At 41.0% G+C, this 17,544-nt stretch overlaps 1 protein-coding gene across 1 annotated transcript in view; it reads left to right on the top strand.

Annotated features, from left to right (window-relative positions):
- zgc:162879 (ras and EF-hand domain-containing protein) overlaps window positions 1-17,544 on the top strand; it is an 82,100-nt gene that overhangs the window by 36,257 nt on the left and 28,299 nt on the right. Inside the window, exons 2-5 of the mRNA XM_043677575.1 lie at window positions 5,428-5,577; window positions 12,426-12,516; window positions 15,920-16,015; window positions 16,832-16,909. Of these exons, the coding sequence (XP_043533510.1) occupies window positions 5,428-5,577; window positions 12,426-12,516; window positions 15,920-16,015; window positions 16,832-16,909 (415 nt within the window). The remainder of the gene's footprint in view (window positions 1-5,427; window positions 5,578-12,425; window positions 12,517-15,919; window positions 16,016-16,831; window positions 16,910-17,544) is intronic.

Below are 17,544 nucleotides of genomic sequence, written 5' to 3'. Positions count from 1 at the left end.
CATTAGAATTAGTCATGAGATAATGTAGGAGGAAAGTTTTCTTTTGAAATTCATTTGAGGTGAATGGAGACGACACTATTACTTGGATCAATCTCGTAAACAGGGACTAATGTTTGTTCCATTTATCTTATAATGAAGTGTTCTCTCTCCCAATGGCATTTTGCTTTTGAAAATCTAAAAAATTGAGGTATGTTTTGATTGTTCACTTCTGTTTCAAATTATTTTAGTACTAATCGTTTATCTAATTTCGATCAGTTACCATGTTAACTTAATGGCAGTAATCAAAACCTGGAGTCTGCCAGCCTTTCAATTTCAGTGAAACTGCAGGAGTTTATCTGGGTGCCAGATACGACACCAGGAATTCACAGGCAACAAACTTGCACTACACAGGAAGTGAAGAGAGAGTTACAATGGCCAATAAAGGGACAAAAGTGAAAGAGTAGAACAATTTTCTGAAGATATGAACGGGCCTGACATTGATTGATTGTAGAGCAAGCACCTTGGAATTCACACATGTAGTTTGCTCTCCACCCTTTAAAAAAAGACTGAATACCAAAACTGTTCTACTTCCCAACTCTTTTGTAAAGCTTATTCGCTGTTAAATGTATATTTTCTTAACTGGGTAGAGAAAGAAACAAACTGTGTATCCATTGCAACTATTCGGTGGTTTGTGTAACACTTGCTGCAATTTTTAATTGTACTAACCTCACAGCATACAATTGCACAGCTAGGCTGTATTCACAATGACTCTCCCACTTGTTTAATAGAATCATAGATTCCCTACTGTGTAGTCCATTTAGCCCATAGAGTCCACACCAACCTGTCAAAGAGCATCCCACCCCATTCCTGTAACACTGCATGCTAATCTACCCCCCCCCCTGCACACTATGGGGCAATTTAGTCTGGCCAGGCTACCTAACCTGCACAGCTTTGGACTGTGGGAGGAAACCGGAGCACCTGGAGAAAAATCCATGCAGGTACTGAGAATGTGCAAACTCCACACAGACGGCCAGTCGCCCAAGGCTGGAATCGCACCCAGGTCCTTAGCTCCATGAGGCAGCACTGCTAACCACTGAGTCATTGTTCTGCTCTCATGGACTAAGAAATTGCCTGGGAGTATTTACAATTGACACAAGGTTTTGTTATGAGGAGTCTGTGTGCCCCACCTAATGCAAGAAATAATGACTAAAATATGTTCTTGTCTGTACTCGTCTGAGCAGACTAAAGGGAGAAAAACAACAATGCAGAACAATATGACACATTGGCCTTCAAACTGATGAATAGAAATGCAAGGCAATTGCTAAATCAAATATTCAAAGTGACATTAAAATGTGATGTAAAAACATGTCCATGAGAGTGAAACTTTAATCACTTGTGATGTATTTTGCATATTAGAAGCTTTGCAAAGGAGAAGATATGACACCAGACAATAATTCAGACTGGGATGGATGAATTGATTTTCACCATGGCCCCCACGTCTAGGATCTCTAGCCAAAAACTGAGCCGCTCACATATGCGTCCCATGCAAATGTGCCCCTACCTATACTGAAACAATCACAATCGGTGAAAACTGCATTTAAAGGGTAAAACCCTTTAAAAACACAATCAGAGAAAGCAAAGCCGAGCTTCTTTAATGGATGGAGGTGAGTGGGTGGAGAGAGAGATTTGCAAAAGGATCTGGACCAGGAGTTCCAAGTATTTTGAATACTGAACACACAAGGTTACTGGAGACCATAGGATTAAAAATAGTGTCCAGTTCTAATTGATACAGGAGGGAGGTTACATCAATTCCATCCAGGGATTAATATATGGACCATTGCTGTTTTTGACTCCTTCTGATGACTTGGATATGAGTATATGTAGTGTAGAATTTCAAAATTTACAGATGGTATAAAATTTTTTTTATATAGAATCCCTACAGTGTGGAAACAGGCCCTTCGGCCCAACAAGTCCACACTGACCCTCCAAAGAATAACCTACCCAGGCCCATTCCCCTAATACTCTACATTTAACCCAGACTCATGCACCTAATAAACACATCCCTGAACACTATGGGTAATTTAGCATGGCCAATTCACCTAATCCACACATCTTTGGATTATGGGAGGAAACTGGAGCACCTGGATGAAACGCACGTAGATACGAGGAGAATGTGCCAACTCCACACAGACAGTCGCCCGAGGCGGGAATAGAACCTAGGTCCCTGTGAGGCAACAGTGTTAACCACTAAGCCACTGTGAATCGCAACAAACAACACAGGCGACTTGTAACAGGTAGATGGATTTGTGATTTGGCTGACGAAAACTCATACAGCGAAATGCGAAGAGGTGAACTTTGGCAGGAAGTATGAGTCAAGACAATACTAGCTGTATGGCACAGTTTTAAAAGGTGGTGAAGGCACAGAGAGATATGTAGACCCAGGGAACTACATACAATCACTTTATCCATTGCAGAACAGGCAGAGAAGGTGGTTTTAAAAAAAAGCACAATGAATCTTTGGCATTATTAGTAGTGGGGGGGAAAAAAAAGTACATAAGATGGTATGATCAACCTTAAAATGGCTGCACCTCATTTGCAGAAGGGCTCTCGAGACCAGGAAGAGTCAAAACAGTTTTGAGACTGTTGGGATGATACACTGAGAAACTAGAGAAGCTACATTGTTCTCCCTATAGTGGAGAAGTTTGATAGAAGATTTGATGAAGCCGCAAAATCCTGAACATTTTTGAAATATTTTTGGGTGGCACAGTCATTAGCTGCCTCAGTACCAAGGACCCAGTTTCAATTCCTCCCTCAGGTGCCTCTGTGTGGAGTTTGCACAGTCTCCCCGTGACTGTGTGGGTTTCTGTCCACAGTCCAGAGACCTGCAGATTCGGTGGATTGGTCATGGCAAAACCTCATGTGGGGTTATGGGAGTGTGGTAGGGGGTGATCTGAGTGGGATGCTCTTTGGAGGGTCAATAAAAACTAGATGGGCTGAAAGACCTATTTCTGCACTGTAGAGATTCTTTGATTCTAAATAGGGAAGTCTGTTTCTAGAGGTCTCAGGTTCACCATAGCGAGCAGAAAGAAACAACATAATCAAACTTTTTTTAATGCAGCAAGTTACTGTGATCGAAATACATGGCTTGCAAGAGTGTTGGAAGCAGTTTCAATAATAACCATCAAAGGAGAATTGGAGGAATACTCAAAGGAAAAACATACATAGCAATGGAGAAACAGTAGGGAAGTGGGATTGAATGGATAGTTCTGCCTAGGGACCAGAAGGACGGTATACTGAATGGCCTTTTGTGGCTGCATTCTTCTCTGGTTTATGGGCAGCCTCATACTGTTGATAAAGGAAGCAGCATTATCATTGCATATGAAAGGTTACATTCCATTATGTGTAGTCTTGATGTTTACACTATGATCACACTCCAGTGCAATGCTCCTCATCTTTGCTCACATAATGGAAGGTGGGCAAGTCAGGATTTTGTTTTAAATGAGTCTGCTCACAGATCTAGTCAAGATGGCTATTGGTAGATCCGGGATGGTCATACTAGATGGCAGGTTGCCTTATTGAGTTTGTTTTTTCTTTAAAATGCATGCCCTGAGTGACTTTGGAATTGTTCACACAAGAAGCCTTTACCTCCCGGACACTGCAGGAAATCATTAGGAAGCTCATGGAAGTTTTTAAAACTATGAAGCTAGTATCTGAAGTGGAAAATTTTCTTGCAGCCATAATAAATTCCTTGTTTAAACTACACCTAGAGTCTTGAGTAGAGTTCTGGATATTACACAATGAAAATGCTACATTAATCTTCAGAGTGCAGTATGGTTCACCAAAATGTTATTAAGGAGAGATTACCCAAACAAGGGTTGTATTTCTTAGAATATAGAGGGGTAAGAAGTGATTTGCTTGAGGTTTTAGGGAATTGATGTGGATAGATAAGAAGAAACTTGTGTTCTGCTGGGCATGTGGGGTGTAAAACAAGAGAAAATAAACTTTAAAGTAGACAACATCATTTGGGAGCGAGGTTAGAAAACACCACACATCAGGTTCAGGAAGTATAGAACACTCAAGTACAAAAAGTAATAGTTGCCAGCTCAATTCCTCTTTAAATCTGAGAATTTTTTAAAACTAGCCAAGGTTATAAAATGATATGGAGTTAAGGCATGTTTATCAAGATACAGATCAGCAATAATCAGATACCAGAACTATTTCAAAGGACTAAATGACCTCTTCCTTTGCAGAATTAACTCTTTAATAAGACACACTTTAGTAAGACTATGGTTTAATCATTACATCTTATTTGATTTCTCTATTGGGTTAGGATCCTATCACTTCATCTTGGATTTATTTAATCTCTATTGAACATTTGTTTATGGAGTGGGTCAGATTTTTGAGGGGATGTCAGTGAGAGGCCATTTCTATTGGGTCTAATCACCGCAACTTTGGTCATTTAGCTCTTGTGGGGTAGGGGTAGTGTTCCTGCCTCTGGGCCAGGAGATATGGTTTGAGTCTCACCAGTTCCAGAGGTGAAGAATAACGCCTCTGAACAGGTTGATTAAAAGGAAGAAATGTGGGTAAGGTAGTTATAAAGAAATGAGTTAGTTTGGACACAACATTCTTTGTAAATGAGTAGAAGCCTCCGGTTAAAAATACACGCGAGAAAGCTGGAAGCCTTGAGGGATGGGATAGTAGCACGTGTACCCTGATCACCCTCAAAAAGGAATGGCGGGAGAATAAAATGTACAGATCCCAGCATCTGCAGTAATTCGTTACTAAAATGAACCCTATGCCTTGGAGGTGCCGGTGTTGGACTGGGGGAGGGAGGACAAAGTTAAAAATCACACGACACCAGAACCTCCTGATGAAGGAGCAGTACTCTGAAAGCTAGTGCTTCCAAATAAACCTGTTGTGTTGTGTGATTTTTGTTTAAGAAAATGAACCCATTCACTTCTGTGCACAGCTGGTAAAAGGTCTACAGAGGGTTAAACTGGCGAGAACTCTCGCCTCTCCCTCCGCAGGGAGCTCTCGGTGAGAAGGTACACACACAGTTCAGAGTGACTGGAGAGTGGCTGGGCTGGTTTTCACAGTCAGCCTCTCCCCATTCAAAGCGGCAGCGGGCGGAGCTCTCACATCGTCAGCCCGGGTCTCGGCATCTCTCAGTAAGGTGCTGCACAAATCCGTGTTTCTATCTTGCTGGTCTTTGCCAACCTTAGACCCAGAACCGTGTACACGGGCTGCATTCATTTAGACCTTCATCCAGGAACTTAAAGCGAGTTTGGAACGCCATTGGTTAATATTCATGGTGTAGGCGTTCAACTCTGTTCACTGGGACGCCGAGTGATCAGGAACTGATTAGCAATTTAAACTGGGGGTGGAGGGTGTCGAGATTTCACTCGAATTCCGGCAATTATTAACGTTGTTTCTTCCTCCCCCAAACAGCCGGGAGAAATTGTTCGAGTTCTACCAGCAAATCCGTGCATCTTCAGACTATGGTTTGAACCTGCAGTATGAGAAACTGATCCAGGAGCTTATCAAAGACAGTAAGGTCCAGGACATGGAGACAGAGAAACTGGAACAGACCCTCAGGAGGTAAGAGTGGCTGTGGCCCGTGACCTGTCACATTCGTGGAATTGTTGCCGGAAGCATTTCTGGAATGTATCTGAGTACAACTTTAGAATATTAAAGCGTGTGGGCAACTAACTTGTTTCACTTGGCATGTACTCTTTCACCCCCCTCCCTCTCTATTTACATAGTCATACAGCAATGGAAACAGACCCTTTGGTCCAATTAGTCCATGCTGAAAGTGTTCTCAAACTAAACCTGCTCCACCTGCTTGCATTTGGCTCATATCCCTCCAAACATGTCTAATTCGTGAACTTATCCAAATGTATTTTAAATGTTGTAACTGTACCAGCATCCACCACTTCCTCTGAAAATTCATTCCACACACAGCAGTGTAAAAATTTAAAAAAAAAACTTCCCTCCTGTCTTTTTAAAATCCTTTCTTCTCTTGCCTTAAAAATATATCCTCTAGTTTTGAACTCCACCTGGAACAAACGCATGCCATTCGTGTTAACTATGCCCCTCATGATTTTATACGCCTCAGTAAGGTTACCCCTCAACTTATCTCAAATCTTCCATTCCTGGCGACATCCTGGTGAATCCTCTCCAGTTTAATAATATCCTTCATATAACAGGGTGACCATGTTGTATCTCTTTCTGTAACAATTGATTTAGTTGTAGTGCAGCTTTACCCAACAGTGATAAACCTTTATTCTATATAGTCTTTTAAAATGCACTGATTTGACTTTGTGTTCATTTTTTTAATGATGCATTGATCCATCTCAATGACACTATGCATTTATGTAGTGACTTTGTAAGAAAATACTGCAGGGCAGTCCACAGGAGCAACATGATCCTAAAAGTATTGCAGTTTGATCTGTTTGAAGGGAATTGGTGTCAGAAAGTGATAAAATGTCTTCACTTTCTGGGCTGGACTCCAGTTGACTTGGAGTGGAGGGTGTGGTGCTAGAAAAGCACAGCAGGTCAGCAGCATCCGAGGAGCAGGAAAATCGACGTTTGGGCAAAAGCCCTTCAATCAGGACTCTTAGTGAGAGGAGGAGAACTTCTTCAAGGTAGGCATCCAGTTGACATGGAATTGAGCAGCAAGAATAGAGGAATGTAAATTGTTGGAGGGTGTCACACTTGAGTCAGGGGAGTTTATCTTTTTCCTATGAGATGTGGGTGTCCTCAGCAAGTCCTATTGCCTGCCCCTAATTACCCTTGCTAAGCCACTTTTGAGCACTGTTCAGAGTCTGTCATTGAGTCTGGCATCACATATGGGCCAGACTGTGTTTAAGAATGAAAAGTTACCTTTCCTAACGGGACCAGAAGGTGTTTAAACAACAATCAATCATTGTTACAACTTATTGGAGTAACTTTTTTAAATACTATATTTCCAAGTATTGGGAGGGGAGATCTGAACCTATGTTCCCTAGAAAATTAGGCTGAACTTTTGGATTGCTAGTCTACTTACTTTTAACACAACACCACTGCTGCCTCTTCTCAATGGTAAAGGGTTTTGCAATTATATGAATCTATTAACTATAACCAATGATGCGTCTGTTTTGGAAATAACACCCATTTTAGTGCCATTGAGTCACTGCAGCACAGAAAGAGGCCCTAATTAACTAATTAATCCTTCCTTAATTTACAACAGAGTACTTCAATCATTATGGAAGCACATTTTCACTCAGCAGCCATTACTCAAGCAAACTGCAAGGCTTCAATCAACTTCATTCTTAACACAATTGTTAGTTTACACATGGGGCTGGATTTGCATGAGTCTGTATAAAACATGAAATATTGGCATACCATCTGTGTACTAGGCTGTAACTTTATTTCCTCACATAGTTTGAGATATAAACATTGACTTTAAATCAATCCATAGTCGATCATTTAACATATCATGGGTCAAATTTAAAATTGGTACTGGAGGGTAAAAAATCTGATGACGAAGGGTCACTGGACCTGAAATGTTAACTGATTTCTCTTCACAAATGCTGCCAGTCCTGCTGAGTTTTTCCAACAATTAGCTTTTTGTTTTTGATTTAACCTGCAGTTCTTTGGCAAATTATCTTCTCCAGATAATGCACATTTGCAATGTGGGTTTAAAAGCATTTTGTGGCTGTACGGTCTAGAATTGGATAAAGTTTTCTGATGGTTATCCTGAATGCTGGAACTATTTCCACGTTTCCCATTCTAGTAAAATCATAAGAATACAATCTTAAATCTGACTAAGCAAAGTTGAATAACGGAGAACTGGCATACCCAGGTCAGTGTTCATGGGCTTTTCACCTAGATGTAAAACATAAATTAATGCGCTCATTAGAGTTTCAGCTATTGGTGTCTTGATTTTTAATATTTATGCATCAAAGTGGCAGGTTTTGTAATCTTCTAACCCCATATTAATGAATTCACTTGTTAATGAATTCAATGTTAAGTGTACATCTGTATTGATTAAGACATAGTAGCAGAAAATAGTCCATTCAGCCCATTGAGTCTGCTCCACTATTCAATCATGGCTGATAAGTTTCTCATCCCCATTCTCCTGCTTTCTCCCCGTAACCCTTGATTCCCTTGACACTCAGGAACCTCTGAAATCCTAATGGAACAATTTTAAATTTATCTAAAGAGCAAAAGTATCAAGAGTTATTTCCTATTCATTGAGATGGGATTGACAAGCCAGCCACTTGTTGCAAATCCCTAACTGCTCTTGAAGTTGGTGGTGAGCCAAGATGATTCTGTCAAAATCTTTGGGACCTACAGAATTAAAATTAGACAAATCAATGAGTAAAAAGTATAGGAGCAGTTTGGATTCTGTTCCCTGGTTGTTGAGAGACTGCACCTTGGCTTCACCATATCTCTGTTTATGTAGTATCCTGTTTTTTCTTGATGTAAAATCTAAATCACAATCACATTAGGAGTGAAACAAAACGTTTTACACATTTTTGGAAAGATTTCTTTTTCTTTTTTGTAGCTGTCCAATTCTTTTCCTTCCATTTGCTCCGCTTAAGACAGACTTACCGTTGACCTACTGGAAGAACGGTACAAAACTGAAGTATTATTGTAACTACTTATTGTATTAATCCATGAATGGAAGATAAGAACTTTGTCTTTTCAGCAGAGAGACAAAATAATTTCAATTTTTTACAAACCACTGCTCATTGAACCTGGTGTATGGTTCTACACTGTTCTTTCTGAGACAGTACATTCTAAACTTGTGGGGGAAAAGTGCTATAATTGGCCATGTCAAAGTAATTTAGTGTGATTGTTCTTTCATAAGAAAAGCCTTGAAGCTGAGAGAGCAGCTAGACCCTGTATAGCTTATACACAATGTGGAACTTGCAAACAAAAAATCCAACTGATAAAACATAAAATGATGAAAAGATGTAATGGATTCTGCGCCCTCTCAGTAATAGACTGTAAATGTACAAGTGCAGTTTTGTTGAAATACAGACATTTTATGTAAAATGTAAGCAATATGCTTAATATGAAATGTCATTTCAGAAGCCTGTTTTTGAGATGATTATTCTTCTGACAATGTATGAATCATCCCTTCACAATTTAGTTGTGTAATTAACCATTCTTTTAGGGTTCAAAGGAATTCAGAAAGCATAACAATTAAGAGCAGCAGTAGTCTGTATACAGCCTCTTGAGCTGCTGGCTGTACTTTTGATATCAACTTCATTTTAATTGTTTTATCAGACTTCTCCAACCTCTTGCTCTGTCCTGTCTCCCCCCAACCCTTAATTTGCTTAGCGTTTTAGACACCCCATTTCAGTTGTCCTCAATTGCCAATCCTTTATCTTGGGGCTATAGCCCCTAATTCTAAACTTTCCAGTCCAGGGAAGTATCCTCTCTGCCTCAACCAAGTCAAACCCTCTTTGAATTTTATGCAGCTTAATAAGTCAACGTCCCTTTTTGTTGCTAATCACCGGAGAAGGTAAGCCCTTTCCTCTGGTTTTCCCCTTCACTGGACAATGATTCATGGAATGAAAATAATCTAGTGAGCCTTTGTACCTCAGCTATGGCAAGTATAGCTTTCTTGGTTAAGGAGGCAAACCCTAAATACTGTTGCTGCCATGCTGATTAAAACTCTAAAATAGCGGAGCACTTCCTTACCCTTGTACTGACCTCTTTGCAACAAAGGCCAACATGCCATTTACTTTCTCAATCACTTCCTGTACACACTGACTTTGGTTCTTGTACAAAGACTTATAACATCCTGCTGAAGACTGGCATTGGCTAATCTTTCCAAGATATTTTACCTCCCCATTCTTCTGACCAATGTGGATAATTTGTCTTTTCTCTTTATGTAGAGGAACCTCAATTATCCAAATGAGATGGGCTGGCACTATTTCATTTGGATAATTGATTATTCAGATAATCGATTTTTACCTTAAACAAGGGAAGCCATGCTGATCTGATGCTGTGCTGTACCGGAGGATTTGTTTAAAACCTATAATTTTAATGTATTGAGTGCAAGAGGACACAATGAACAAAATAAAGTAATGATAACATGAGAACATTTTTTTAAAATGCAGCAGTAGTTAGCATTTAGCAAGGAGTGGTGAAGACAGCATTAAGCAAGGTCCTGAACAGCTTTTACGAATGTAAGAGCGTTTGTCAGTTTCCGGGAACTCCATCTCACGATAGAAAGACAGAAGCATTGCCTTGTGCGTGCATTTATGTTCTTGGCCTTTTTTTTTTAATAAATGACCTGGTAAAGTGAGGGGAATACAGTACTGTAAAACACTTACTTTTGCAAAAGGCTGTGTAACAACTGTTATCTAAAAAAATATCCAGTTGCTGATGCTTGAGCTGCTTTTGCTGCTTGCCAGTGTTTTCACATGCTCTTCAGTCCAGGAAAATCACATACATTTATCTCTTTGAAACGTTTTTGTGGGACCTTGAAATCATCTTCGGATAATCGAGTTTCCTCTGTATTCCATCTGCCACTACCTTATCCAGCTCTGTCTTGCCCTTTGCAATCTCTTTAAGTCTTCCATGAAGATTATTTTTGCACCAGCTTTCTTCTGTTAACAAAGTTTTGCTACTTCCTTTTTGTTTAAAGATTTGACATCACTTAGGTTTGGGAATGTTCCAAAAATACATTTTGACAGGAAGGCTTTTTAAAAGCACTACCTTTCCCATTACACTGGCCCCTACCAAAGTTAATCACCTGATCAATGGGTTTCTTCAAATGTGGAAACCAAGTTTCTGTAGTGAAAATTGGAGGTTGAATATTATTTGGTCAGAACTTGTACCGTTCAGTCTTCAAACAGATTTGTGAGTGAGACATGACAAGGCCTGGCAAATCTAGAGCTTGAATTATTTTCTTAGCCTCTGGGGAGCAGGTGAACACCACGTGTGAGTACAAATGAATCCAGGTCTTGGTGCCATAAGATCCCTACCCTTGGTGCTCCAGCCCACCCATGCCAAAAGTAAAATGTTTGTGTAGACCAATGTGACATGAAAATGGGTGATGGGCTGTAGGTTCTCCAATTAGGGTCATAGTGGCTAGTTTTAATTGGTAGTTTTGGTGAAGGAGGAGTAGGCCAAAGTTAGCTTGCTAATTTTACAATGAGGTGACAAATTTACGGTTTGCTAGGAATCACGTGTGGAAAACCAGTGAGGGAACAGATTCCCTAGCCTGGATAGAGAGATTGCTAATCAGGCAGAGTATAGCATAGCTCGCAATTTTCTTTATTATAACAAGGAGGAAATAAATTGAATGGAGGAAGGGGTGAAATTCCAGTCTGATGTAATTAATACTCTGACTTAAACAGCTTAATGATTTTGGATTTGGCAACATCTCAGTACAATGTTAGTCAGTTGGCCTTTTTGAAAGATTGGGAGAGTGCGTGTAGTAGCATATAAGATTATGGTATGAGTGTTGGGGGTGGTGGGAGGGCGGAGGTAACCATTGTTATGACCTCCTGTGTCACACTATTGAATGACTACACATTGGAAGGTAAGATAAGCTCCCAATTTGAAGTGTATTTGAGATCCATTTCCAAAACCGCACAATCTCTTGGCTTTGGCAATATGGTGCTGAGCTAAACTGAATTCAGCAATCTGTGTTATGAGGTATCGCACATTTAATGTTTGAATATCTCATCACGAGAACACGAAGGATCTGAGAGCAGCATCTGATGCATCGCGACTGTCTGTGTGGTGCACATTTGATAACTTCTCCAATACATTTATTCTTTCGCTTCTAGTGTGGAAGACAGTTTTGAGACCTCCCTTGGCTGTCATCACCTACATTCAAGCTTTTCATTGAATTTTGTTAAAGAAGCTCAAGAGGGTCAATTAATATAAAGTTACTTTGTTTTATAAACTTGTTAAGGTACAATGGAATGATGAAAGTCTCTTTTGAGAATGCACTGGATGATAAGTTGGTTAGTTTCCCTAGCTAAGAGTTAACTTTCATATCCATGACCTAATTGTTACCCCAGTGTAACTCCACAAAGCTGTGTTGGCCTCTTTCAAAATGCTACTTAGTCATACAGCACGGAAACAGACCCTTCCGTCCAACCAGTCCATGCCAACCGTAATACCAACCTAAATTGGTCCCACATGCCTGTACTGGGTCCATATCCCTCCAAACATTTCATATTCCCCTTTTATCTATACCCCTCATGATTTTATAAATTTATATCAGATCACCCCTCAACCACCTACTCTTCAATGAAATAGGCACAGCCTCTCCCTATAACTCAAACCCTCCATTCCCGGCAACATCCCAGTGAATCTCTTCTGAGCCCGCTCCAGCTTGATAGTATCCTTCCCATAATTTTTCTGAGAGAATGGTTCACTTTAACCTGCCAGTGAATGTGTTGTTAAAAGAACTGCCTGATCATCTCCGGCAGGACACAGGCAATGGCTGACGCGCGACTGGCTGAAATGGAAGAGGACGTGCAACAGCAGGCATTGAAACTTGAGCAGAAAATCCGAGGGGAGGTGAGATCTGCATGTAGGCATTGATGGGAATTCCATGCCATTGTATAATTGTGGTGGGGGGAGCAGGGTGTGGTATAATTATTATGCTTTTGCTCTGCATTCTTCAAAATCTCCAAGCGGAAAATGTGCAAGAATGTTGTTGTATAAATGTCTCCTGAATTCAAATTAAAAAAAAAAATCCTTTAATCCTTCGGGGCTATTCTCCTCCTGCTCCAAATAAAGAGTGTGGCATGATTTAGATTAGATTAGTTTACCTACAGTGAGGAAACAAGTCCACACTGACTCTGAGCATTCCACCCAGACCCATCTGCCTCTGACTAATGCACCTAACACTATGGACAATTTAGCATGGCCAGTCCACCTGACCTGCACATCTTTGGACTGTGGGAGGAGACTGGAGCACCTGGAAGAAACCCACACAGACACGGGGAAAAATGTGCAAACTCAGCACAGACAGTTGCCCAAAGCTGGAATCGAACCCGGGTCCCTGGTGCTATGAGGCTGCAGTGTTAATCATGGAGTCACCATGCCGCCCACTTAGAATGATTTGTTCTTTTGATTGTCTGCAATGATCGGAGACTTCACAATGAACAGCCTCTGATATCTCGAGTGATAGTCACTTCTGGGGAATTGTTTACAATGAGCACCATTGGGCTGCCTGACCACACGAGATTCGCCAATGAACCTGATATTGTTCACAACCATATGACCTACCCAAAGAGCAGAAAAAGACCATTTGGTCCATCAAATCTATTCTGCCATTCAACAAGATCATGACTGATCTGATGATCCTCTCTCTTTTTGACATATTCTTTTTGATCTTACCTCTTTTTTTCCCCCCATGTTCCCTTTTTTACCTTGCTTATTAAAAAGCAATCACAATATCTGCATGCAGACTATGTAATGGGCATACTTTGGGTTGCTTTCTGGATTTACAATGCTATTGATCTTGAATCAAAAGACCCTCATGTACAGGGCTGCACGTCTTGTGTGTGGCTGTGGAAGTGGCCTTTTGAACAGAAAACATGGAGGCACACATGTTTCTGAAGGTTCTGCACTTTCTACACTAGCACCTCCTTGCTGGACTTTCTGTTCAGGTGTGTCAGACTGAATGAAGGGCTGTTGGGCAGTAAACCCTTCGGCTGGAGCTCAGTGGTTAGCACTGCTGCCTCATAGCTCCAGGGACCCAGGTTCGATTCAACCCTCGGGCAACTGTGCAAACTCCACACAATCTCCCCATGTCTGCGTGGGTTTTCTCCAGGTGCTCTGGTTTCCTCCTATAGTCCAAAGATGTGCAGGTTAGGTGGATTGGCCATGGGAAATTGTCCGTAATGTCCAGGGAGATGCAGGGTAGGTGGGTTGACCATGGGAAATGCAGGGTTATAGGGTGGGTCTGTTAGGTGGGCTACCATACTCTAGGGATTCTATGATCCTATGAAGGATGTGTCAAAGAAGCAGGTAGGGAGATTTCTAGTGGGTTGAGGGTACTTCTGGTTGTGGGAGAGAGCGAGAGATCACTGGGCTGTGTTTTGAGGGATATCGGGGAAGATATTGGGGTCTGAGGATTATGGCGATTGGGCAGAGTAGGGATGACGTGTTGCGTGGGGGACAAAATGTTTGTTACTGGATTCATGTTGGGCCAGGAGGGAATGCCTCTGCTCTCCTTGTTCACAAGTGGTGCCATAAAGGCAGACAGAACCTGAATCCAGCTCTTCTCTCTCTCCTCTTTTCCCCTCCCCTTCACTTGCTGGCCTGCAAAATGTGGCCAACCTGAGTTAAATGATTAGAATCTTGTTAAAAAGGAGCCACACAGCTTCCTTTAAAAACTTCACCAGACTCCCCTCCTGAGGAAACATTGAGCTGACAGACTCTCGTACGGTTGTCTCGTCTCTTTCACAATCTGAGGGATCAAAGTGTTCTAGAGTTGACGTTTACGTTTTTAAAGTACTATCATCCTCCCCGGCCAAGACCAGTCTGAGTGTTAATGTTACCTGCATCAAATCCCTTTATACAGGAGGCCACTCCGTGATTAATCCTGTCCATTGCTGTTTAAGGTGGTGGTGTTCTTGACTAGCGATTGGAAATAGAAAGCCAGGTCAAGTCTCACCTCCCGGCTGTCAATCCAAATATTTTCTCAGGCATTCTTCAGTTAAGAGTCCCCATAATGTTTTAAATCATTTGGCTTTGAGGTGTGTTTAATCCTGCACATTTCGTAGTGATTATGTTGGAAAAATTTGAGAAAGCATTGCATGTACTGCCAACACCTGCCGATGAGTCTGCCTTGTGTTGTCTGTTAGCCATTGTAGGTTGAAGATGGAAGAAAGCAAGAAACTTTATGCTGGGGTGTGAGTCTGTGTGGTGTTCCAATGTCATATTTCTGCCTATGGTGACGAGCTCAGATTGATGGGCTGAATGTGCTGTCTCAAAAATGAACTATCCTTGTCAATTCTCGTGCTACAGCATAAATGTAACACCTACATTGCAGACCATGAGCTTTGAAGAAAAATTATCATTACTTCCCCACACACACTGGCTTAATTTTAAAAAATCTAGGGGGTGAATGGGAGAAGACACTGTATAGTGTAACCTGTAGTTATTCGTGTACTTCGGCAGCTGACTCCTAAAGTCTCTGCAGCAACCTCCGGCAAAAGAAAACTCCAGTACATCCATTAATCATCTTCAGTTATTCTTATCGGGAGTGTGCATGGCTGCCCCTCAGGTGCAACAGGTAGCTGTGCACATCCCTGATCCTACAGAGAAATGATAGGACAGACCCAGTGAGCTGCCACAGCAGCTGGAGAGACTTGGGTTTTCACTCCTGCTCCCCTCAATTCTAACCTCGGTGGGAGTCATAAGTCAACTCCTCACATCAGGGCTGAAGTTGTCAAGAGAGGAAGAGTTTTTAAGCAAGTGGGAAAAATAGGGGGCAGCAAAAAAAAGTGTAAAATCCTCTAAAAGAAGAGCAGAGCTTCATCAAAGTACGACACGTGCTGTGGATGCTGGAAATCTGACATTGAACCTGGTAAATGTTGGAATTGCTCAGGAGCAGCATTGCACAGAGAAACTGAGTTCAGATTTCATCTGTTACTTTGTAACGACATGAAATGAGAAGTTGATTATTTGCCCTTTATGGGCAAAGTTAGATTTAAAGAAGCCGATTATTCAGTTTTAAATATTTGTCAAAAATGCTCCTTTTTAGGAGGTAGGAAGAGATGGACCTTTTGAGGGTTGCACTGCGTCACTTTGCAGACACTGTTGAACTGCTTTTGTAGCTTAATAGGCTGTTCTCTTTAATTGACTGACTAGTGCAGTGTGCTGAAAACAGGTGTTTTTTTAATATAACAAAGATTGCTTGTTCACTCTGACAAACACAAACTCAGTGTTCAAGTTTCATCCATTATAGGAGCAGGCGAAACTCGAGGCAAAAGTGGCAGAAATGCAGAAGCGACATGAAAGTGAAGTCACGGATCTGCAGGCAATCATTGACCGAATGAGAAAGGTATTTATGTTCCAGAGAATAAGGTTAGGTTACAGATTAGTCTGATTCCTTCCTGGGGAAGGATAGTTTATTTTACTGCAAAGCAACAATGTAAAACTGGTAAACAAAATCTCACATTTGTTCACATTTCTAAAAAAGACTGAAAATTGTATAATTCAGAATAAGACTGAACTGATCCATTTCAAAGTTACTAATTACTCAAATACTTTCATTTTAAAATCTACACAAGGACGTCAGGGTATTTTAGAGTTGACTTTACCCTGCCAGTACCCCTCAAAGGGGCATCTTAAAGACAACAAAAGAAGACTACTGAAGTGGTAAATAAATAAGAAACTAGTCAACTGCTGGGATGCTGGGCTAACTGGAGAATGTGGATTTGGAACAATTTGCTACAAAGCCAGAATGAGCTGAGAATTAATTTCTTTTTAATGCAATTGTTGTGATGTGGAATATAAGGCTTGAAAAGGTGGGAGCATAGAGTCATAGAGATGTACAGCATATAGTGACTGTCAAAAAGGGAATTGTAGATAAACTTGGGGGGAGAAAATCGCAGGGCAATGAGGAGAGCGCTGGCCGATTGGATTAATTAACTTTTTATCATCTAGGACCCAGCACAGGAATGCTGGGCTTTATGCCCATTTGGTTTTTAATCTGTTGTGACCACTGGGATGTCTCAATGGAAGAGTGCACACAGTAGAAATACTTGACACAGTATCTTAAACCAATATTTACGTTTTAATGTTCTGTGCAAATATTAAGACTTCTGCTCGACAGCCTCACTTATGCATTAAAGTTGATTGTTGTTGTTTTTTCCAGCTTAATGAAGAGCTGTGGAATTCTAATTCCAAAGGGGACGTCTCTGCATTAAAAGAGCAGTTGGATGAATTAACCCGGGTATGTGTGCGCGCAAGTGTTACAACCATTATGGCTTTATTTTTAAAGCTAATATAATCCAAACCATGATCTCTTGCGTACATGGAGCTTTTCTTAATCTCCTGAGAAGACGGAAATTAGACACTATTCACTCCTTGCTGTGCCAGCATTGAAGCTCTGTTGTCTTGGCGACCCTTTTGGATTTCTAAAGTTTCTTGCTTCTGAAGGACCTTGAATAATTAGTGGAAGAAAGCGTGTTTTGAGATCAGCCTGTTGTTGTGGTCCCCAAAGGAACTGTTTCACGCTATTGAAAGATTAAAACCAATATTTGCTGGGACAAATGCACAGAGCTTGCAGTTGGCAATGAGCCAAAATAAACCGACAATCCAAAATAAATTTGGCATATCTCCGCTTGACATTAGCAGTGAGGCTGAATGGAGCTGTTGTTCCAAATTTGTTACATTTGGTGACTCTATCGGAGGAGAGATTGGAAGAATTGACTTTTTGCTCAGTGTTATGATCAGGAATGCACTAACTGAAAGGTTGAGGGAAGTCGATTCATTAATGAACTTTCAAAAGGGAGTTGGATTTAGACTCGAGGAAAGATCTGTACGGTTAAGGGGACAGTCATTGAGTGAAATTAATTGGATAGCTTT

The sequence above is a fragment of the Chiloscyllium plagiosum genome, chromosome 36 (genome assembly GCF_004010195.1).
Source record: "Chiloscyllium plagiosum isolate BGI_BamShark_2017 chromosome 36, ASM401019v2, whole genome shotgun sequence".
Classification (NCBI taxonomy): domain Eukaryota; kingdom Metazoa; phylum Chordata; class Chondrichthyes; order Orectolobiformes; family Hemiscylliidae; genus Chiloscyllium; species Chiloscyllium plagiosum.
This window is presented reverse-complemented; position numbering and strand designations above follow the sequence as displayed.